Source organism: Oncorhynchus tshawytscha, linkage group LG02 (genome assembly GCF_018296145.1).
Source record: "Oncorhynchus tshawytscha isolate Ot180627B linkage group LG02, Otsh_v2.0, whole genome shotgun sequence".
NCBI classification, from domain to species: Eukaryota; Metazoa; Chordata; class Actinopteri; order Salmoniformes; family Salmonidae; genus Oncorhynchus; species Oncorhynchus tshawytscha.
In genome coordinates this window covers 45,617,515-45,637,046 of record NC_056430.1, presented here as the reverse complement: position 1 = coordinate 45,637,046, position 19,532 = coordinate 45,617,515, and the positions used below count along the sequence as shown (strand labels likewise).

The 19,532-nt window shown below is 41.6% G+C and overlaps 2 protein-coding genes across 24 annotated transcripts in view; one reads left to right on the top strand and one right to left on the bottom strand.

Annotated features, from left to right (window-relative positions):
* Positions 1-19,532, top strand: part of LOC112244872 (nuclear pore complex protein DDB_G0274915) — a 710,200-nt gene that overhangs the window by 638,507 nt on the left and 52,161 nt on the right. The window lies entirely within an intron of this gene.
* Positions 1-19,532, bottom strand: part of LOC112244881 (mucin-5AC-like) — a 63,566-nt gene that overhangs the window by 4,225 nt on the left and 39,809 nt on the right. For 3 of the 13 annotated variants that reach the window (XR_006079105.1, XR_006079104.1, XM_042299571.1), the window contains exons 6-20: positions 14,091-14,153; positions 13,932-13,985; positions 13,645-13,692; positions 9,702-9,719; positions 9,531-9,578; positions 9,331-9,363; positions 9,179-9,235; positions 8,267-8,359; positions 8,086-8,104; positions 7,946-7,977; positions 7,739-7,843; positions 7,430-7,458; positions 7,254-7,320; positions 6,933-6,973; positions 6,673-6,792 (exon numbers count right to left, since the gene is read on the bottom strand). Coding sequence is in view for 11 of the 13 variants with exons in the window: in XM_042299571.1 (XP_042155505.1) it covers positions 6,700-6,792; positions 6,933-6,973; positions 7,254-7,320; positions 7,430-7,458; positions 7,739-7,843; positions 7,946-7,977; positions 8,086-8,104; positions 8,267-8,359; positions 9,179-9,235; positions 9,331-9,363; positions 9,531-9,578; positions 9,702-9,719; positions 13,645-13,692; positions 13,932-13,985; positions 14,091-14,153 (800 nt within the window). In the remaining 2 variants the exon portion in view is untranslated. The remainder of the gene's footprint in view (positions 1-6,672; positions 6,793-6,932; positions 6,974-7,253; positions 7,321-7,429; positions 7,459-7,738; positions 7,844-7,945; positions 7,978-8,085; positions 8,105-8,266; positions 8,360-9,178; positions 9,236-9,330; positions 9,364-9,530; positions 9,579-9,701; positions 9,720-13,644; positions 13,693-13,931; positions 13,986-14,090; positions 14,154-19,532) is intronic. The other 10 variants (XM_042299576.1, XM_042299591.1, XM_042299588.1 and 7 more) reach the window with 8 other exon arrangements.

Here is a 19,532-nt window from a genome sequence, read left to right as displayed (position 1 = left end):
AAGTTCATCATTTATGTTCACATACCTCCTTTTGTTAGGGTGTTTGGTAAACAAATCGAAACGCGTGTGCAACTTCCAGCGGAAAGGTCAGACAAATTCCAAAAAGTTATATTACTGGTCGTAGAAACCTATCAAACTATGTATAGAATCAATCATTAGGATGTTTTTATCATAAATGTTCAATAATTTTCCAACTGGAGAATTCCATTGTCTGTAGAAAAGCAATGGAACGAGAGCTACCTCTCGTGAATGCGCGTGACTGAGCTCGGGGCTACTGGCAGACCTCTGACTCATTCCCCTGTCATTCGGCCCCCCTTCATAATAGAAGCCTGAAACAATGTTCTAAAGACAGTTAACATCTAGTGGAAGCCTTAGGAAGTGCAACCTAACAAATATCCCATTGTGTATTCGATAGGGGCCGAGTTCAAAAACTACAAACCTCAGATTTCCTACTTTCTGTTTGGATTTTTTTCTCAGGTTTTTTCTGTCATGAGTTCTGTTATACACAGACATCATTCAAACAGTTTTAGAACCTTCAGAGTGTTTTCTATCCAATACTAATAATAATATGCGTATATTAGCATCTGGGGCTGAGTAGGAGGCAGTTTACTCTGGTCACGCTTTTCATCCAAAAGTGAAAATGCTGCCCCCTATCCCAAAGAAGTTAATGAAGCTGCCAGTTGAAGACTTGCTGCCAGAGAGACTAGGCGATCACAAACTGTCTCCCAAACCCCCAGTGACCTCTGCTACCAGGTCACCAATAGGTTGCTAGGGAGCAGGACACCTGGAAGTCCTTCTGCCTGCTGAGGTCAGAGCCTCCCCAGTCTCTCTGCAAGTGGACAAGAGTGATGGAGTGTGTGGACAGAAGTGAGTGATGTTGTTATTGAAAGTTGTGCATTTACTGTTGGTTGTTACTATTGCTGATGGTTAATAGTAGTTCATGCTGTGTATTATACAGTACTTTTTTTATGTCACTATCTCCTTATACAGTTAATATTATTATTGCTCATGTGCTGTTACTTATTCATTCTCATGCTATGTTTATTAGTATATTCATTCATATTATTCTCTGTTCAGAACCACATCCATCTCATATGTCCTCTGGAAATAAAGTCATTTAGTGTGAGTAACGCTGTGCGGTTGCCGTAATCCTCTGACTGGGAAAGGTGGGTTTTTCATGCTCAGTAGTTTACCACGTGTATCAAGAATGATCCACCACCCAACGGACATCCAGCCAACTTGACACAACTGTGGGAAGCATTGGAGTCATCATGGACCAGCATCCCTGTGGAACGCTTTCGACACCTTGTGGAGTCCATGCCCCAACAAATTGAGGCTGCTCTGAGGGCAAAAGGAGATGCAACTCAATATTAGGAATGTTTTGAACACTCAGTATATGATGATACTATTATTCATAACAAAATAACTGGTAGCTAAATATCATGTGCCTTTAATGAGAAGAGTTCAAATCTAGGTCTATTTATTTCATCTTTGGATTCTAAAATAGTTTGAAATCGGCATCTATTTCCTATTGTTCATTTCATTTCCATGATCATTGCAGAATAAATTCCTCACCTTTACTAACTGTGATGGTTTCATACTTGCGAAATAGCTTATAGGCCCTCTACAGCAAGGCTGCCCAACCCTCTTCCTGGAGATCTACCATCCTGTGGGTTTTCAGTCCAACCCTAATTTAACACACCTGATTCTACAATCTACTTCCGACAGAGATGGCCGCCTCGCTTCGCGTTCCTAAACTATGCAGTTTTTTGTTTTTTTACGTGTTATTTCTTACATTGGTACCCCAGGTCATCTTAGGTTTCATTACATACAGTCGAGAAGAACTACTGAATATAAGAGCAGCGTCAACTCACCATCAGTACGACCAACAATATGACTTTCCCGAAGCGGATCCTGTGTTCTGCCTTCCACCCAGGACAACGGAATGGATCCCAGCCTGCGACCTAAAACGACGACGTCGTAAAAGAGGCAAACGAAGCGGTCTTCTGGTCAGGCTTCGGAGACGGGCACATCGCGCGCCACTCCCTAGCATACTACTCACCAATGTCCAGTCTCTTGACAACAAGATTGATGAAATCCGAGCAAGGGTAGCATTCCAGAGGGACATCAGAGACTGTAACGTTCACGGAAACATGGCTCACTCGAGAGACGCTATCGGAGTCGGTGCAGCCAGCTGGTTTCTCCACGCATCGCGCCGACAGAAACAAACATCTTTCTGGTAAGAAGAGAAGCGGGGGCGTCTGCTTTATGGTTAACGAGACGTGGTGTAGTCACAACAACATACAGGAACTCAAGTCCTTCTGTTCACCTGATTTAGAATTCCTCACAATCAAATGTCGACCGCATTATCTACCAAGGGAATTCTCTTCGATTATAATCACAGCCGTATATATTCCCCCCCAAGCAGACACATCGATGGCTCTGAACGAACTTTATTTGAGTCTTTGCAATCTGGAATCCACACATCCTGAGGCTGCATTAATTGTAGCTGGGGATTTTAACAAGGCTAATCTGAAAACAAGACTCCCTAAATTGTATCAGCATATCGATTGCGCAACCAGGGCTGGTAAAACCTTGGATCATTGCTATTCTAACTTCCGCGATGCATATAAGGCCCACCTGTCACGATCTTCCTCCTCTTCATCTGAAGAGGAGAGGCGAGAAGGATCAGAGGACCAAAATGCAGTGTGGTATGTGTTCATGATGAATGTTTAATTAAAGAAAGAACTGAACACTGAATACAAAAACAATAAACAAATAAAGACCGTGAAGCTATCATAAGGACTGTGCTGACACAAGCAACTAACATAGACAATCACCCAACAAACAAACAGTGCAACCCAGGCTACCTAAGTGTGATTCTCAATCAGAGACAACTAATGACACCTGCCTCTGATTGAGAACCATACTAGGCCAAAACATAGAAATCCCCAAATCATAGAAAAACAAACATAGACTGCCCACCCCAACTCATGCCCTGACCGTACTAAATAATGACAAAACAAAAGAAATAAAGGTCAGAACGTGACACCTCCCCCGCCCTCCTTTCGGAAAAGCTGACCACGACTCCATTTTGTTGCTCCCTGCCTACAGACAGAAGCTAAAACAAGAAGCTCCCACGCTGAGGTCTGTTCAACGCTGGTCCGACCAATCTGATTCCACGCTCCAAGACTGCTTCCATCACGTGGACTGGGATATGTTTCGTATTGCGTCAAACAACAACATTGACGAATACGCTGATTCGGTGAGCGAGTTCATTAGAACGTGCGTTGAAGATGTCGTTCCCATAGCAACGATTAAAACATTCCCAAACCAGAAACCGTGGATTGATGGCAGCATTCGTGTGAAACTGAAAGCTCGAACCACTGCTTTTAATCAGGGCAAGGTGACCGGAAACATGACCGAACACAAACAGTGTAACTATTCCCTCCGCAAGGCAATCAAACAAGCTAAGCGTCAGTATAGAGACAAAGTAGAATCGCAATTCAACGGCTCAGACACGAGGTATGTGGCAGGGTCTACAGTCAATCACGGATTACAAAAAGAAAACCAGCCCAGTCACGGACCAGGATGCCTTGCTCCCAGGCAGACTAAATAACTTTTTTTGCCTGCTTTGAGGACAATACAGTGCCACTGACACGGGCCGCAACCAAAACATGCGGACTCTCCTTCACTGCAGCCAAGGTGAGTAAAACATTTAAACGTGTTAACACTCGCAAGGCTGCAGGCCCAGACGGCATCCCCAGCCGCGCCCTCAGAGCATGCGCAGACCAGCTGGCTGGTGTGTTTACGGACATATTCAATCAACCTTATTGTGGCCACCATTGTTCCTGTTCCCAAGAAAGCTAAGGTAACTGAGCTAAACGACTACCGCCCCGTAGCACTCACTTCCGTCATCATGAAGTGCTTTGAGAGACTAGTCAAGGACCATATCACCTCCACCCTACCTGACACCCTAGACCCATTCCAATTTGCTTACCGCCCAAATAGGTCCACAGACGATGCAATCTCAACCACACTGCACACTGCCCTAACCCATCTGGGCAAGAGGAATACCTATGTGAGAATGCTGTTCATCGACTACAGCTCAGCATTTAACACATAGTAACATAGTACCCTCCAAACTCGTCATCAAGCTCGAACCCTGGATCTCGACCCCGCCCTGTGCAACTGGGTACTGGACTTCCTGACGGGCCGCCCCCAGGTGGTGAGGGTAGGTAACAACATCTCCACCCCGCTGATCCTCAACACTGGGGCCCCACAAGGGTGCGTTCTGAGCCCTCTTCTGTACTCCCTGTTCACCCACGACTGCGTGGCCACGCACGCCTCCAACTCAATCATCAAGTTTGCGGACGACACAACCGTGGTAGGCTTGATTACCAAAAACGACGAGACGGCCAACAGGGAGGAGGTGAGGGCCCTCGGAGTGTGGTGTCAGGAAAATAACCTCACACTCAACTTCAACAAAACTAAGGAGATGATTGTGGACTTCAGGAAACAGCAGAGGGAACACCCCCCTATCCACATCCATGGAACAGTAGTGGAGAGGGTAGTAAGTTTTAAGTTCCTCGGCGTACACATCACAGACAAACTGAATTGGTCCACGCACACAGACAGCATCGTGAAGAAGGCGCAGCAGCGCCTCTTCAACCTCAGGAGGCTGAAGAAATTCGGCTTGTCACCAAAAGCACTCACAAACTTCTACAGATGCACAATCGAGAGTATCCTGTCGGGCTGTATCACCGCCTGGTACGGCAACTGCTCTGCCCACAACTGTAAAGTTCTCCAGAGGATAGTGAGGTCTGCTCAACGCATCACCGGTGGCAAACTACCTGTCCTCCAGGACACCACCCGATGTCACAGGAAGGCCATAAAGATCATCAAGGACAACAACCACCCGAGCCACTGCCTGTTCACCCCGCTATCATCCAGAAGGCGAGGTCAGTACAGGTGCATCAAAGCTGGGACCGAGAGACTGAAAAACAGCTTCTATCTCAAGGCCATCAGACTGTTAAACAGTTAAACATCAGACTGTTACAACTGCGACCTGGCCAAGATAAAGCATAGCAGTGCAACAAAAACAAAAACACAGTTACACATAAACAAACATACAGTCAATAACAAAATAGAAAGATCTATGCACAGTGTGTACAGTGTATATGGGAGGTGAGGGGGGAGCCACCCCTTTTCAACAAACAAAGCCATCACCATAATCCCTGACCGCTGGGCTCAAGTGTGCATCGAAACAGAATGTAAGCTCATGGTAACTGGAAAACAATGTAATGAAGTTGTGTTCTCACACCATTTACATCTTAACCACTCCGCAGTCATTGGACTTAAAGGCTAGAATGTGTCTACAACACTGCACATTGAAGGAGTGACTGATGTGCTGAGTAAATTTAAATTAAACTGGGAACTTGGAAAATAACAAGTAAACATGGAGAAATTTTGAGATTTGAAGCATTTAGGTCATCTATATTTTTCAGTTTTGCCAACAATGTAAACATTTTTAAAACCAAAATGTTATATTTTGAAGCTTGTAACAAAGTATGTGGGAAATATCAATATCAATACTTTTGCTATAAGATTGGGCTTTTGGGGTTGCTAACATTTGCCCAAAAAATTGTTAAATTGACATTAGACTGTTTCCCCAGTTTTTTTGGGGGGGGGGCTTATACTATAATCATATTTAAACACAAGATGAATTTCACCAAGAAAAATGCCTTATCAATACCACTTTGGATCTAATGACTTAATTTCAATTCATTTATCTTAATTTCCTATTTACCTGTTTTTTGCATTGTGTGATGTTATATATTTACTGATTTTTAATTGTCTGTATCTATCGATGTTGATCACAAATATATTTTATTTAGTCAATTTTATCAAAACATTATGGAAGGAGGTATCACACAGATGACAGAATATATATAAATACAGTATATTTATTTGGGCATTTACTTAAAAATATTTAAAGGGGAGTATGCCCCGGACACCTCCAAAATCCCCAAATAAAAATACTAACATATTAACAGATATTATGGATAGGCATGTAACACAATCCAGGTTTCCATGTGTGATACAGTAAATTACGGCAGTTCCAAGCATTTTGTGGGCCCTAAGCGAGATTTGCCCACCTCACCGACAAAACATTTTAGTGACCTTTTCATGGCGGCGAAGAGAAAAAATTGGAGCTTTAAATTTAATGTTCTGCAATTCCACTCATTTTGCCATGGGGCAGAGAGAACTTAATGTCCTACAATTCAACAGAGTATGCCCGTGTCGTTGAAATAATAACATTCGGTTTTAAAGCTAATTTACTGCAATTCTAAACATTTGCCATGACTTATGCCATGTTCATTTGATATCTGAGTGAGAGTGACTAACAAAATTATTGGGGGCCCCCTGGAGGTCAGGGCCCCTGGGCAGTAATTCGGCCATTACTACAAGGCTTAGATAGCTGGCGAAACTAACTGGGCCTAGCAATCTATAAAATCTTAGCTGTCATGGGATTTATTGAGTGACTGTCAGTGACTGACATAACAAGAGAAAAACTTCTGACGAAGATCCACATTTCGAAACTGCACGTTGTGTATTCTACTATCCTACGGTTGTTTTTGGAGGGGGGAGGGGCCTCTAGCGGCTGCTTACTGTATGTCGCGAGCCAGTGGTATAGTTTCAGTGTGTCTGCAGAAGACTGTAAAACCCATCCGGCTGGGCTGAGGTTGCTGGTCTGTCGGGGATTGAGCTGTATACATGGTACGTATCAGACTAGAGAAAATAAACAGTTTAGCATCAGTCCTTTAATTCTACAGTAATGTAAATGTAATGTAATTTAAAAGGATGTAACATCCATCTGAAACTGAGAGCCGTTCACATTCACCAAACACACTGGGTGATTCTGAACTTACATTGTCGTTTTCAGATGACTTTCCATTTCCTTCAAAAGGACCTGTACAACACAGAGGGATCCTGAGTGAGTGAGTGAGTGTGTGGTTGCATGTCACTTTGCTATACTTAATGTCCCTTCACACTTCTCCTCCTGACTCAAACCATCCTGTAGACGTACAGCTCTATTCTCATGCTCTAACACATTATCTTATGTATAACTTATACACATACATGTGTACTGATATGACTACCTCAGACCAACAAACAAGCCTAAACAACTTTGAGTCCTATAAAAAGCCCTACATGTTATGAAACATTGGGACAGAGTTAAATAGACAAACCTAATGGTAAAGATGTGGATGGTACAGAAGTGATCAGGCTGTAGACCCCTGCATTCTCTGAATCAGCCTGGAGGAAAGAGAAAGAGAATGATCCTTATTATCCCTCAGACTGTCTGTCAGACTGTCTGATACAAGTATGCATCTATATCCAAGGCTATTATTGTTGCTGTACTTACATCTTCATTTGCAGATTGCTGCACAGGACCTGCATCTCACAGAGAGAGACAAAGCCACAAGTAAGAGGTTGTGGGGGGAGGTCAGAAGAAGTGAAAATAACAGGGCTTGATGTCACTTCACACTTCTCCTCCTGACTCAAACCACCCTGGAGACTTACAGCTCTGTTCTCACGCTTTCAAGATGCTCTGACTAAAAATGTAAGTTTGTATGGTTGGCATTGAGTGATTAAGTGTTATTGTGCTGAGGGTCCCAAATTCACGTCCCAGGTCAGGAAGACAGGGACAGAAGACATTCTGTTACAAACTCACCTGAGTGCAAAAATGTGGACGGTACAAAGGTGATGAGAGAATAGATCCCAGCATCCCTTGAATCCAACATGCCTGCACTGCTCATAGCTCCCATCACCAAATCACCTACAACGGAAACAAAATGAAAAATTAAATTAGGATACGTGTTTGGACATGCATGTGTGTAGTTGTGTGTGCAGTGTTTGATGTATTTTGTTTGGAACATACATTGTCTGTGATCATCCTGTCTGGATGTAGGTCTGTACAACATAAAAGTATAAGAAGGTTGTGGTTAGAACATCTCATCATGGACAATACAGAACTAAAAGTTGATACAATCTGCATCATATTCACAAGGGAATTCTTACCTCAGAGAATTGGTTTTCTCTGAAAAACAAATGAGGCTAAATGAATGATATTGAATATAGCCTACACTACACCATATCACCAAAAGGAGTTGAAAGATTAACCCATGTCAAAGGCACTTACATTAATATGAGAAGGAAAATGTTTGCAAATTAGTTGTTATGCAGAATCAGAAGTACTCACTGGTCCTCCTGCAGAGACAGACAGCTGTCAATCCCATCAAGAACACGCCCACTCCAGAAGCCATACACACTGCTGCCTGCCATAATTGCACCTCTGTTTGGTGACATGATGACATCAGGAGAGGTCATTAGCTCTTAATCCAAATGTAAATACTTCAATGGTAGACAGGTGTTAGAATACCACTTTATTAGTCGTCTTGGTAAACGTTTCCGTTTTCATATATGTGAGAAAAGACAGCTAGTCAGCTAAGCGTTTTACATTTGAGTCTGTAAAGGAAAATGTTATGTTTGTGCTTTTCTAATAACCAATTGGACTGGGTCCATGCAACTGACTGATTGATCGTGACTGGGAGGAATCCTCACTATCAGTATAAGCAATTTGGCAGTGCGCCAAGAACATTGTTTTGAAAACCAAAAGGGGTGTCTCAATTTCAAGGTCTCAGCTTAAAGAGAAGAAGCCTTGTGAGGTATTGGTTGGTCACATGCATGAAACAAACGTTACTGATGAATTAATTATGAATTATGAATAAGCTAAATCTTGCAAATATAACTTGTCTGTTTAAGCAGTATATAAGACAACTAATGGGACTTCCCCGGTGGAGCTCCTGACCAACGTGTACTATGGTACATTAAGTTTGTTGGAACCTCTCCAGCTTGTTGATAATAAAGAATTATTCATTTAACATTGACTTCAGGTGTCCCTGATGGTAATTTCCGCAACAAGTAATTTAGCAGAGGCTCTTATCCAGAGCGACTTACGTGCATTCATTTGAAGATAGCTTGGTGAGGCTACAACATCTCACAATCACAACAAGTACATTTTCCCTCAACAAAGTATTTATCAGCAAAGTCAGAGCTAGCAGAAAAAGACAAGTGCATTTTTGCTATGGGATTTCTAAATAAGGACACTTACCCCAAACTCTTTTTTGACTGTTTGAATTCACAACGCTGTCTGTGGAGCTTTGACCTCCTGTGCGCATGAAAGATAGAGACAGTTTGTTAACAGTTAACACACATCACAACTTAGTCAACACCAATAAACAAAAATCGTGTGGCCATACTCACTTTCAGTTGGACTCGTTGGTGTGTCAGTTGGATCTGGTTATACAATAAGGTATCTTAATGGCATGATTTAATCAATCCAGTATCAACCTCATTTCTAGTAATTAGGCACATTTGTGATTCAAAAAATGTATACAAAGACCTGGGTCTGATAAAATCATGAAATTATTTTCAGTTTTATTAACTAAAGATGACCAACACACCTGATGTAGGATTCACTGCTGTGCTGGGGGCCAAAGGAGAGGTCAAACCTGGTGAGAAGAGAAGAGAAGAGAAATGTACATTTGTTTCATATCAAATAAAATCAAATGTTTTTTGTCACATGCTCCGAATACAACAGGTGTTACAATACAACCTTACCATGAACCACTTACCTTTAAAACACTGCATTGCTGAAAGTAAGAAAATATTTGCTAAAAAACTCTAAATAAATCAAATTAAAAAACATTTCAATAAGTAACAATAAAATAACAATAGCGAGGCTATATACTGGAGGTAACTCAGGTAAAATGTGTATGTAAGAAGGTGTATGTGACTATGCATACAGTTGTAGTCAGAAGTTTACATACTTCTGTTTACATACTTCTGACTTCAACTGTATGTTGGAGTCATTAAAACTCGTTTTTCAACCACCACAAATTTCTTGTAGTTTTGGCAAGTCGGTAAGGGCATCTACTTTGTGCATGACACAAGTCATTTTTCCAACAATTGTTCACAGACAGATTATTTCATTTATAATTAACTGTATCACATTTGAAGTGGGTCAGAAGTTTACATACACTAAGTTGACTGTGCCTTTAAACAGTTTGGAAAATTCCAGAAAATGATGCCATGGCTTTAGAAGCTTCTGATAAGCTAATTGACATAATCTGGGTCAATTGGAGGTGTACCTGTGGATGTATTACAAGGCCTACCTTCGAACTCAGTGCCTATTTGCTTGACATCATGGGAAAATAAAAAGAAATCAACCAAGAACTCAAATAAAATTGGAGACCTTCACAAGTCTGGTTCATCCTTGGGAGCAATTTCCAAACCCCTGAAAGTACCACGTTCATCTGTACAAATAATAGTACGCAAGTATAAACACCATGGGACCACGCAGCAGTCATACCGCTCAGGAAGGAGACACATTCGGTCTCCTGGAGATGAACGTACTTTGGTGCGAAAAGTGCAAATCAATCACAGAACAACAGCAAAGGACCTTGTGAAGATGCTGGAGGAAACAGGTACAAAAGTATATTTATCCACAGTAAAATGAGTCCTATATCAACATAACCTGAAAGGCCGCTCAGCAAGGAAGAAGCCATTGCTCCAATAACGCCATAAAAAAAGCCAGACTATGGTTTGCAACTGCACATGAGGACAAAGATCATACTTTTTGGAGAAATATCCCCTGGTCTGATGAAAGAAAATTTGAACTGTTTGTCCAAAATGACCATCGTTATGCACATGCTCCGAATACAACAGGTGTTACAATACAACCTTACCATGAAACACTTTGTATCAACAATGCTTTTGTTTAATGTAAGAAAATATTTGCTCCCTTTGTTTAATTTTTTAAATAATTAAAAAGAAAAACACTTTTTAAAAAGCAACACAATAAAATAACAATAGCGAGGCAATATAAAGGAGGTAATTCAGGTAGTATGTAGTCGTAGGAAGGTGTAAAGTGACTATTTATAGGTAATAAACAAAGAGTAGCAGCAGAATAAAAAAGGAGGTCAATGCAAATAGTCTGGTTAGCCATTTCATTAACTCTTCAGCAGTCTTATAGCTTGGGGGTAGAAGCTGTTAAGGAGCCTTTTGGACCTGGACTTGGCAATCCAATACCACTTGCCATGCAGTAGCAGAGAGAACAGTTCATGACTTGGGTGGCTGGAGTCTTTGACAATTTTAAGGGCCTTCCTCTGACCCCGCCTGATATAGCTGTCCTGGATGGCAGGAATCTTGGCCCAAGAGATGTACTGGGCCGTACGCACTAACCTCTGCGGTCGGATGCCGATTAGTTGCTAAACCAAGCGGTGATGCAATCAGTCAGGATGCTCTCTATGGTGCAGCTCTCTAACTTTTTGAGGCTCTGAGGACCCATGCCAAATCTTTTCGGTCTCCTGAGAGGGGATAGGCATTGTCATGCCTTCTTCACGACTGTCTTGCTGTGTTTGACCATGATAGTTTGTTAATGATGTGGACAGAAAGGAAGTTGAAGCTCTCGAACTACAGCCCTGTCGATGTAAATGGGGGGCTGAGGAAGCGCTTGTTGTCTTGGCATCACACTGCCAGGTCTCTGACCTCCTCCCTATAGGCTGTCTCATCATTGTCACCATTGTGTCGTCGGCAAACTTAATGACAGTGTTGGAGACGTGCATGACCACGCAGACGTGGGTGAACAGGTAGTACATGAGGGGACTCAACACGCACATTTGACTTCCCCCTGTGTTGAGTATCAATGAGGCAGATTTTTTTGTTGCCTACCCTTACAACCTAGGGGCGGCTCGTCAGGAAGTCCAGGATCCAGTTGCAGAGGGAGGATTTTAGGCCCTGGGTACTTAGCTTAGTGATGAGCTTTAAGGGGAACTATGGTGTTGAACGCTGAGCTTTAGTCAACAAACAAGCATTCTCACGTAGGTGTTCCTTTTGTCCAGGTGGGAAAATGCAGTGTGGAGACGGTGGGATGATGGTGTTGATGTGAGCCATGACCAGCTTTTGAAAGCACGTCATGGCTACCGATGTGAGTGCTACTGGCCAGTAGTTATTTCTGTACAGCACTTTGAGATATCAGCTGATGTACGAAGGGCTATATAAATACATTTGATTTGATTTGATTAAGCAGATTACCTTGGCATTCTTGGGCACAGGGACTATGGTGGTCTGCTTGAACATGTCGTTATTACAGACTCGGTCAGGGAGAGGTTGAAAATGTTAGTGAAGACACTTGCCAGTTGGTCAGTGCATGTTCTCAATATGCATCCTGGAAATCCATGTGGCCCTGCAGCCTTGTGAATGTTGACCTGTTTAAATGTCTTACTCACATCAGCTACGGAGAGCGTGATCTCACAGTCGTCCGAAACAGCTGGCGATCTCATGCATGGTTCAGTGTTGCTTGCCTTGAAGCAAGCATAGAAGGCATTTAGCTCGTTTAGTAGGCTTTCGTCACTGGGCAGCTCACAGTTGGATTTCCCTTTGTAATCCGTAGAAGAATTGTTTGCAAGCCTGCTTTATCCGACGAGCATCAGAGCCAGTGTAGTTGGATTCAATTTTAGCCCTGTATTAATGCTTTGCCTGTTTGGTGGTTTGTCGGAGGGCATAGGGGGATTTCTTATAAGCATCCGGATTAGTGTCCCGCTCCTTGAAAGAGGCAGCTCTAGCTTTTTGCTCAGTGCGGATGTTGGCTGTAATCCATGGCATTTGGGTGGCATATGTACGTTCAGATGAAGTCGGTGATTGATGTGGTATACTCCACAATGTCATCAGATGAATCCCAAAACATATTCCAGTCTGTGCTAGAAAAACAGTCCTGTAGCTTAGCATGCGGTTCATCTGACCACTTCAGTATTGAGCAAGTCACTGGTAAGTCCTGATTGAGTTTTTTTTTTGCAGTCACGAAAATGCCGAAAAATATTCCAAATTAGCTCCATAATATCAACAGAAACTTGGCAAACATTGTTTACAATCAATCCTCAAGGTGTTTTCAAATATCTATTCGATAATATATCCACCGGGACAATTAGTTTTTCAGTAGGACCGATTGGAATAATGGCTACCTCTGTATTTTACGCGAGAATCTCTCTGGGAGCATCAGGTGACCAGTTGCGCAATGTAGCCGCTTACGGGTATTCTTCAACATAAATGCGTAAAACTACGTAACAATGCTGTAGACACCTTGGGGAATACGGAGAAAAAGTAACCTGGTTGATAGCCCATTCACTGCTCAATAGGGATGCATTGGAACGCAGCGCTTTCAAAACATGAGGCACTTCCGGATTGGATTTTTCTCAGGCTTTCGCCTGCAACATCAGTTCTGTTATACTCACAGACAATATTTTTACAGTTTTGGAAACTTTAGAGTGTTTTCTATCATAAGCTGTCAATTATATGCATATTTTAGCATCTTGTCCCGACAAAATATCCCGTTTACTACGGGAATGTTATTTTTCCAAAAATGAAAATACTGCCCCGTAGTCACAAAAGGGTTTAATTAATGAAATATCAACATCTTTTTTTAATCAGGGGAAATTTGTGAGTTAAAACATGGGTTCAATAAAGCTAGTCTATTTGTTTAGGTCCTATCTGCTAACTAGAGAAAGATGACCAACTCACCTGATGTAGGATTCACTGCTGTGCTGGGGGTCAAATGAGAGGTCAAACCTGGTGAAAGGAGATTACACAAGAACAAATGTAAATTCATTTAATTTATTAGGTCATTCAATAAGCAGAAAGACAGAAGTACACTACACATTACCTACAAATCAGATGGACTAAAAGTGCACAAATCTAGACGAAATTACAGCAGCTATGAATGGGTCAATTCATAAATCAGATGGAGCTTTAGTGAATTAATGTCAACAAAAATATACATGTCAGTTAAAATGAGTGGATCTACTTACTGGTAGTTGGTCTCACTGTGGTGTCTGGGGTCAAAGTAGAAGTAACAGTCAAAACTAGTGGGAAGCAATATGATTACACAAGAATAAGATAAAGCGTTAATCTAAACCCTTGACTACAATTGGTATTTGCAGAGATGGTCATTTAGAGGCCCAACACACCTTCTGTAGGACTCGCTGTCGTGCTGGGAGGCAAAGTAGATCTAGGACCTGGAGTCAAACCCACTGAGAAAACACATTAATGAAATTAGCATTTTATTCATGATTGTATTAATGATCATCATGGTGTTGTTGTCCTTTTGAAATACCTTCATAACTTGTCTATTCAAAGTGGGAAATGTAGGACTATAAATCACTATGGACAGATTGCTTCCTGCCCTGGTAGATTATATTTCTCTCTTATATTTCTCCTCATTATAGAGATGATGAGACCAGTTCATAAGGTGATCAAGTCTTTCAGGACAGATAAGGTGTTGATTGTTGTTATCAGCTTCCTAGAATAAGGTCCCCATGTAACTAACAGCTGAAGCTTAACAGTGTACAGACATGATCTAAACACTGAACCAGTTCAAAAATTAATTTGTAATTCTTGTGGAAATGACTCCAGGCGTTGGTGTTGAGACTGGTTTCATATCTATGAACAAATTACATACAGTTTCTAATGTAAAGTGTTCTTAACAACATCCTCCATCTTCAACACAATGAACTACAGAGAAAGACATTCCAACAGCTACACGTACACATTACCAAAGCTAACCCCCTTTGTCTCCCTGCTGTAGAGGTTGTCTGTGTAGTTGTTGGATCACTGATGTGAACTCCCACTAGATTTACAACCACTTTGGGGTTGGAATGGGGTCTTTAGTTTGTGGGTCAGAATGTTATTTGGTGGCAGTAGCTCCCTGCCTGCCCTCATCCTCAAGGAGCATTCCCCCAACTGGTCACACCCAAGATGAAGACCGAGAGCCAGGTGGTCCGGCCAGTTGGGGGACGACCTACACAACCTGGGACTCAACACCAGATCAGCCTGGGACCTGGCCCAGAATAAGACAGTGTAGAGATCCATATGTCAAGGTGCTGTGCTCGAAGGAGCAAGCAAAGAGTGAGTGATTGATTGATTGAGTGAGTGAGTGAGTGAGTGAGTGAGTGAGTGAGTGAGTGAGTGAGTGAGTGAGTGAGTGAGTGAGTGAGTGAGTGGGGGATGGAGGGACGGAGGGTCAGAATGAATATAGTCATACTAAAAAATGTAAGGGGAGTCAGATCATGAAGACCTGCTGCACTGATAGATTATTATTGTATAATAATAATAATGACTCACATGTAAAGCTGTTCCAATCACTGCGTGGAGAGACAGAGTTTGGTCCTGAGCTCACTCTGTAGTCACAGCTCACCTCCTTACGCCTCACTGACTGTAGACAACTGATCAGATCACTCTCAGCCGCAGAGAATTGACAGAACCAGCATTCGGAATCTTTGTGTTTCTTCTTCCTGATTTGTGCTCTGAAAAGACACTTACTCTTCTCTCCAACATACAGGTTACAGGTGGTGTCATAACTGACAGAGCCAGGAATTAAACAGGTGAGGATGAGGTTCCCTTTCAGACTGACTGTAATATTTGGTTTCTGACCTGTTGGGAGAGGACAACAACTTAATGAAGTACAAGGCACACTATTCTGCACATAACAATATACTGTAGAGCCCGCAGTCTTTCACTATGCAAAGTCAAAATGTTCAAAATAAGACAAAAATAGCATTTGCCCAACGGGCACAGACGTCAGTTCCACATCTAGTTTTGATTTACATTTGATTTAGTTGTCAACATTTCAGCCATGTCATGGGATTTAGGTTCAAGTTGGGTGAAAAATTGAGCCCAGGCTCTGTCGCAGCCGGCCGCGACTGGGAGGCCCATGGGGCGGCTCACAATTGGCCTAGCGTCGTCCAGGTTAGGGAGGGTTTGGCCGGAAGGGATATCCTTTTCTCATCGCGCACTAGCGAATCCTGTGGCGGGCCAGGCGCAGAGCACGCTGACCAGCTTGGTAGGTGCACGGTGGTTCCTCCGACACATTGGTGCGGCTGGCTTCCGGGTTGGATGCGCTGTGTTAAGAAGCAGTGCGGCTTGGTTGGATTGTGTGTGGAGGACGCATGGCTCTCGACCTTCGCCTCTCCCTAGTCCGTGCGGGAGTTGTAGCGATGAGACAAGACAGTGACGATTAACAATTGGATACCACGAAATTGGGGAGAAAAATGGGGGTAAAAATAATACAATTTTTACTTTATTTTTTAAGTTGGGTGAAAAAAATACAAATTTCCCCCAAATTATTTCAGCAAATCCAATACATTTTCCATGTTGATTTAATGTCATCAGAAGGAAAAACATAGTATTTTTTTGTTGAAATGGCGTGTAAACAACATTGATTCAACCAGTTTTTGCCCATACCATTCTAAACTTAAAAAATGTACATATAATACATATTTCTGCATTTGTTTGTGTAAGTATCTTACCTGTAATTATGTATTTATCACTGCGGGGAGACAGAGAGTGTGATCCTGTGTTCACTCTATAGTCACAGCTCACATCTCTCTCAACTGCAGATGCCTGAACAGATCATTCTTTGTAACACTGAAGGTACAGAATAGTTTGGATGATGCTGCGTTAAATCTCCTCACCCAGGCCTCTTTGTAGGCCTGAGGCTGGTCTCCAGTGTACAGGTTACAGCTATGACCATCACTGACAGACTCAGGAAGTACACAGGCAATAGTGATGTCATGAGAAGATTCGTCATTGACACTAATGTCTGGTTTCTGCAGTTTACCTGTGAGGAGGACACATCAATAACTGTCCAGACTGTAGGTTAATGAGAATATACACCTCTTTCTTTACCAGTAAGAACTAAAGAGTCTGTATATGTTAGCATGACATTACATACTCCAATCTGATTACAGTGAGCCAATCAGATCAGTGTATTCAAAACAATAATACTATTTTACCAAGAATAGTGATAGGCGCAGGATGACTGTGCATCGATGGATGTGTGGATGTCTCTACTGTGTAAAAACATCTCAGTTTGACCTCAGCAGGTAAACGTTCACCTGCCCACGAGAGCAGCTCAGCCCCGTGAGTGACCTCGTACAGGGTGAGGGTTTAGGATTTTTCACCTCTGTGTAGAAGAAACACTGAGACACAGAGACAGATGGAGGAGAGTCACAGCTCAGCTGAACTGAGTCTCTCTCTCTCTCTGTTGACTGTAGAACTCACTGTCAGCCTGGGCTGAGGGAGGTCTGGAATATATTTTTGCTCTTTGCAAAAAGACAATATGACAATGTGTTTCTAGATGACCAACTGAGCAGAACAGTGTTTGCAGTGTTTACAGCTATAGACATTAGTTTTACCCTGAATTTGGACAGAAGTAGGTTCACTGTATACAGATTTAAACTGCCAACCTTCAGCACTGTATTGTATTAATCATTTATCTGTAATTCCTTTTGAATTCATAGTGTCAGATGGATATGCTATCAGCTAATGTTATATTTGAATGAGAAGAATATATACCATGATTATTATTAGATTTTTACTGGGTAACTAAAAACTCATAATAATGATACTGACCTTGGGCTTTGATGGATTGGAACGTATCTAGAAATGATAAAATAGATTATCATCATCTGCCATTCAAAAAGTATGTTTTAACAGGAGACACCTGAACACTTCACACAAGTTGGTAAAGTAGCGTAATCTACTGTAATGCATTAATGGGGATTAAGCATTGGTCAATCATATCTGAACAAATTGTAAAATGATGATAGAGAGAAATAAATAAGATGATTAATGGAATAAGATACAAGACACTCATCATAGCCATGAGATTCAGAAATATCAAGAGTTCCTAAAGTAAAAGAGTAAAAAGTAAAAGACTAAAAGAGGGGAGAGAAGAAGAGGAATATCCTGTAGAACAAACAGATGATGAAACTGTAGAAATGTGGAAATAACTCACCAAAAAGGAGGATGACCAAGAACAGATGACCAGCCATATCAGGGATGAACAATGCCATTTGTCAGACAGCTACATACGATTAGTCTGACTTCACAGTAAGGTGTGTGACTGAATCAGAGGATTGTTTGAATAGGGAAGTAGATATGGAGCTTGTTCACTTCAAAACCACAAGGAGCAGAAACCTTAACAACAGTCTCATACAGCAAGTGTGAACTAATGTTGCAGAGGTAAGGGTATCTGAACAATCAGAATCATTTATCGGTCATACACTCCCCTCCATATGCATTTGGACAGTGAAGCCCAAAAAGTATATATGGCTCTATACTCCAGTAGTTTAGATTTAAGATAGAATGTTTCATATAAGGCGACAGTACAGAATTTCCCCTTTTTTTTAGGATATTTTCAAAAAGTTATCATTTCCCTTGACTTATTATTATTATTGCTATTGTGTTACTGCCTGAATTCAAAATGTATTTTAAAAAACCATGTCTGAACCATCTACACACAATACCCCATTATGACAAAGTGAAAACATGTTTTTTGTAATTTTTTGCTACATTTTTGAAAATGAAATACAGAAATATTTCATTTAGATAAGGCTTTACATCAATACTTTGTATTAGCACCTTTGGCAGCGATTACAGCTGTGAGTCTTTCTGCGTCTCTAAGTCTCTAAGAGCTTTCAACACCTGGATTGTGCAACATTGGCACATTATTCTTTTCAAATTTCTTTAGGCTCTGTCCAATTTGTTGTTGATCATTGCTAGACAACCATTTTCAGGTCTTGCCATAGATTTTCAAGTAGATTAAAGTCAAAACTGTAACTCTGCCACTCAGGAACATTCACTGTATTCTTGGTAAGCAACTCCAGTGTATATTTAGCCTTGTGTTTTAGGTTATTATCCTGCTGAAAGGTGAATTCATCTCCCAGTGTCTGGTGGAAAGCAGACTCGACCAGGTTTTCCTTTAGTACTTTGCCTGTGTTTAGCTCCATCACATTTATTTTCTATCCTGAAAATCTCCCCAGTCCCTTAATGATTACAAGTATACCCATAACAAGATGCAGCCACCACTGTGCTTGAAAATATGGAGAATGGTACTCAGTAATGTGTTGTATCCTATTTGCCCCAAACATAACATTTTGTACTCAGGACAAAAAGTGAATTGCTTTGCCACAGTTTTTGCAGTATTACTTTAGTGCCTTGTTGCAAACAGGTACAAGCTTCCTTCTTTTCACTCCGTCATTTAGGTTAGTTTGGTAGATTAACTACAATGTTGTTGATCCATCCTCAGTTTTCTCCAATCACAACCATTAAACTCTGTAATTTTTTTAAAGTCACCATTGGCCTCATGGTGAAATCTCTGAGTGGGTTTTTTCCTCTCCGGCAACTAAGTTAGGAATGATGGCAGTATTATTGTTGTGAGTGGGTATATTGATACACCATCCAATGTGTAATTAATAACTTCACCTTGCTCAAAGGGATATTCAATGTCTGCTTTTTTACCAATAGTTTCCTTCTTTGTGAGGCATTAGACAACCACCCTGTTTTTTTTGGTTAAATCTCTTGAAATTCACTACGCGACTAACCGACTTTACAGATAATTGTATGTGTGG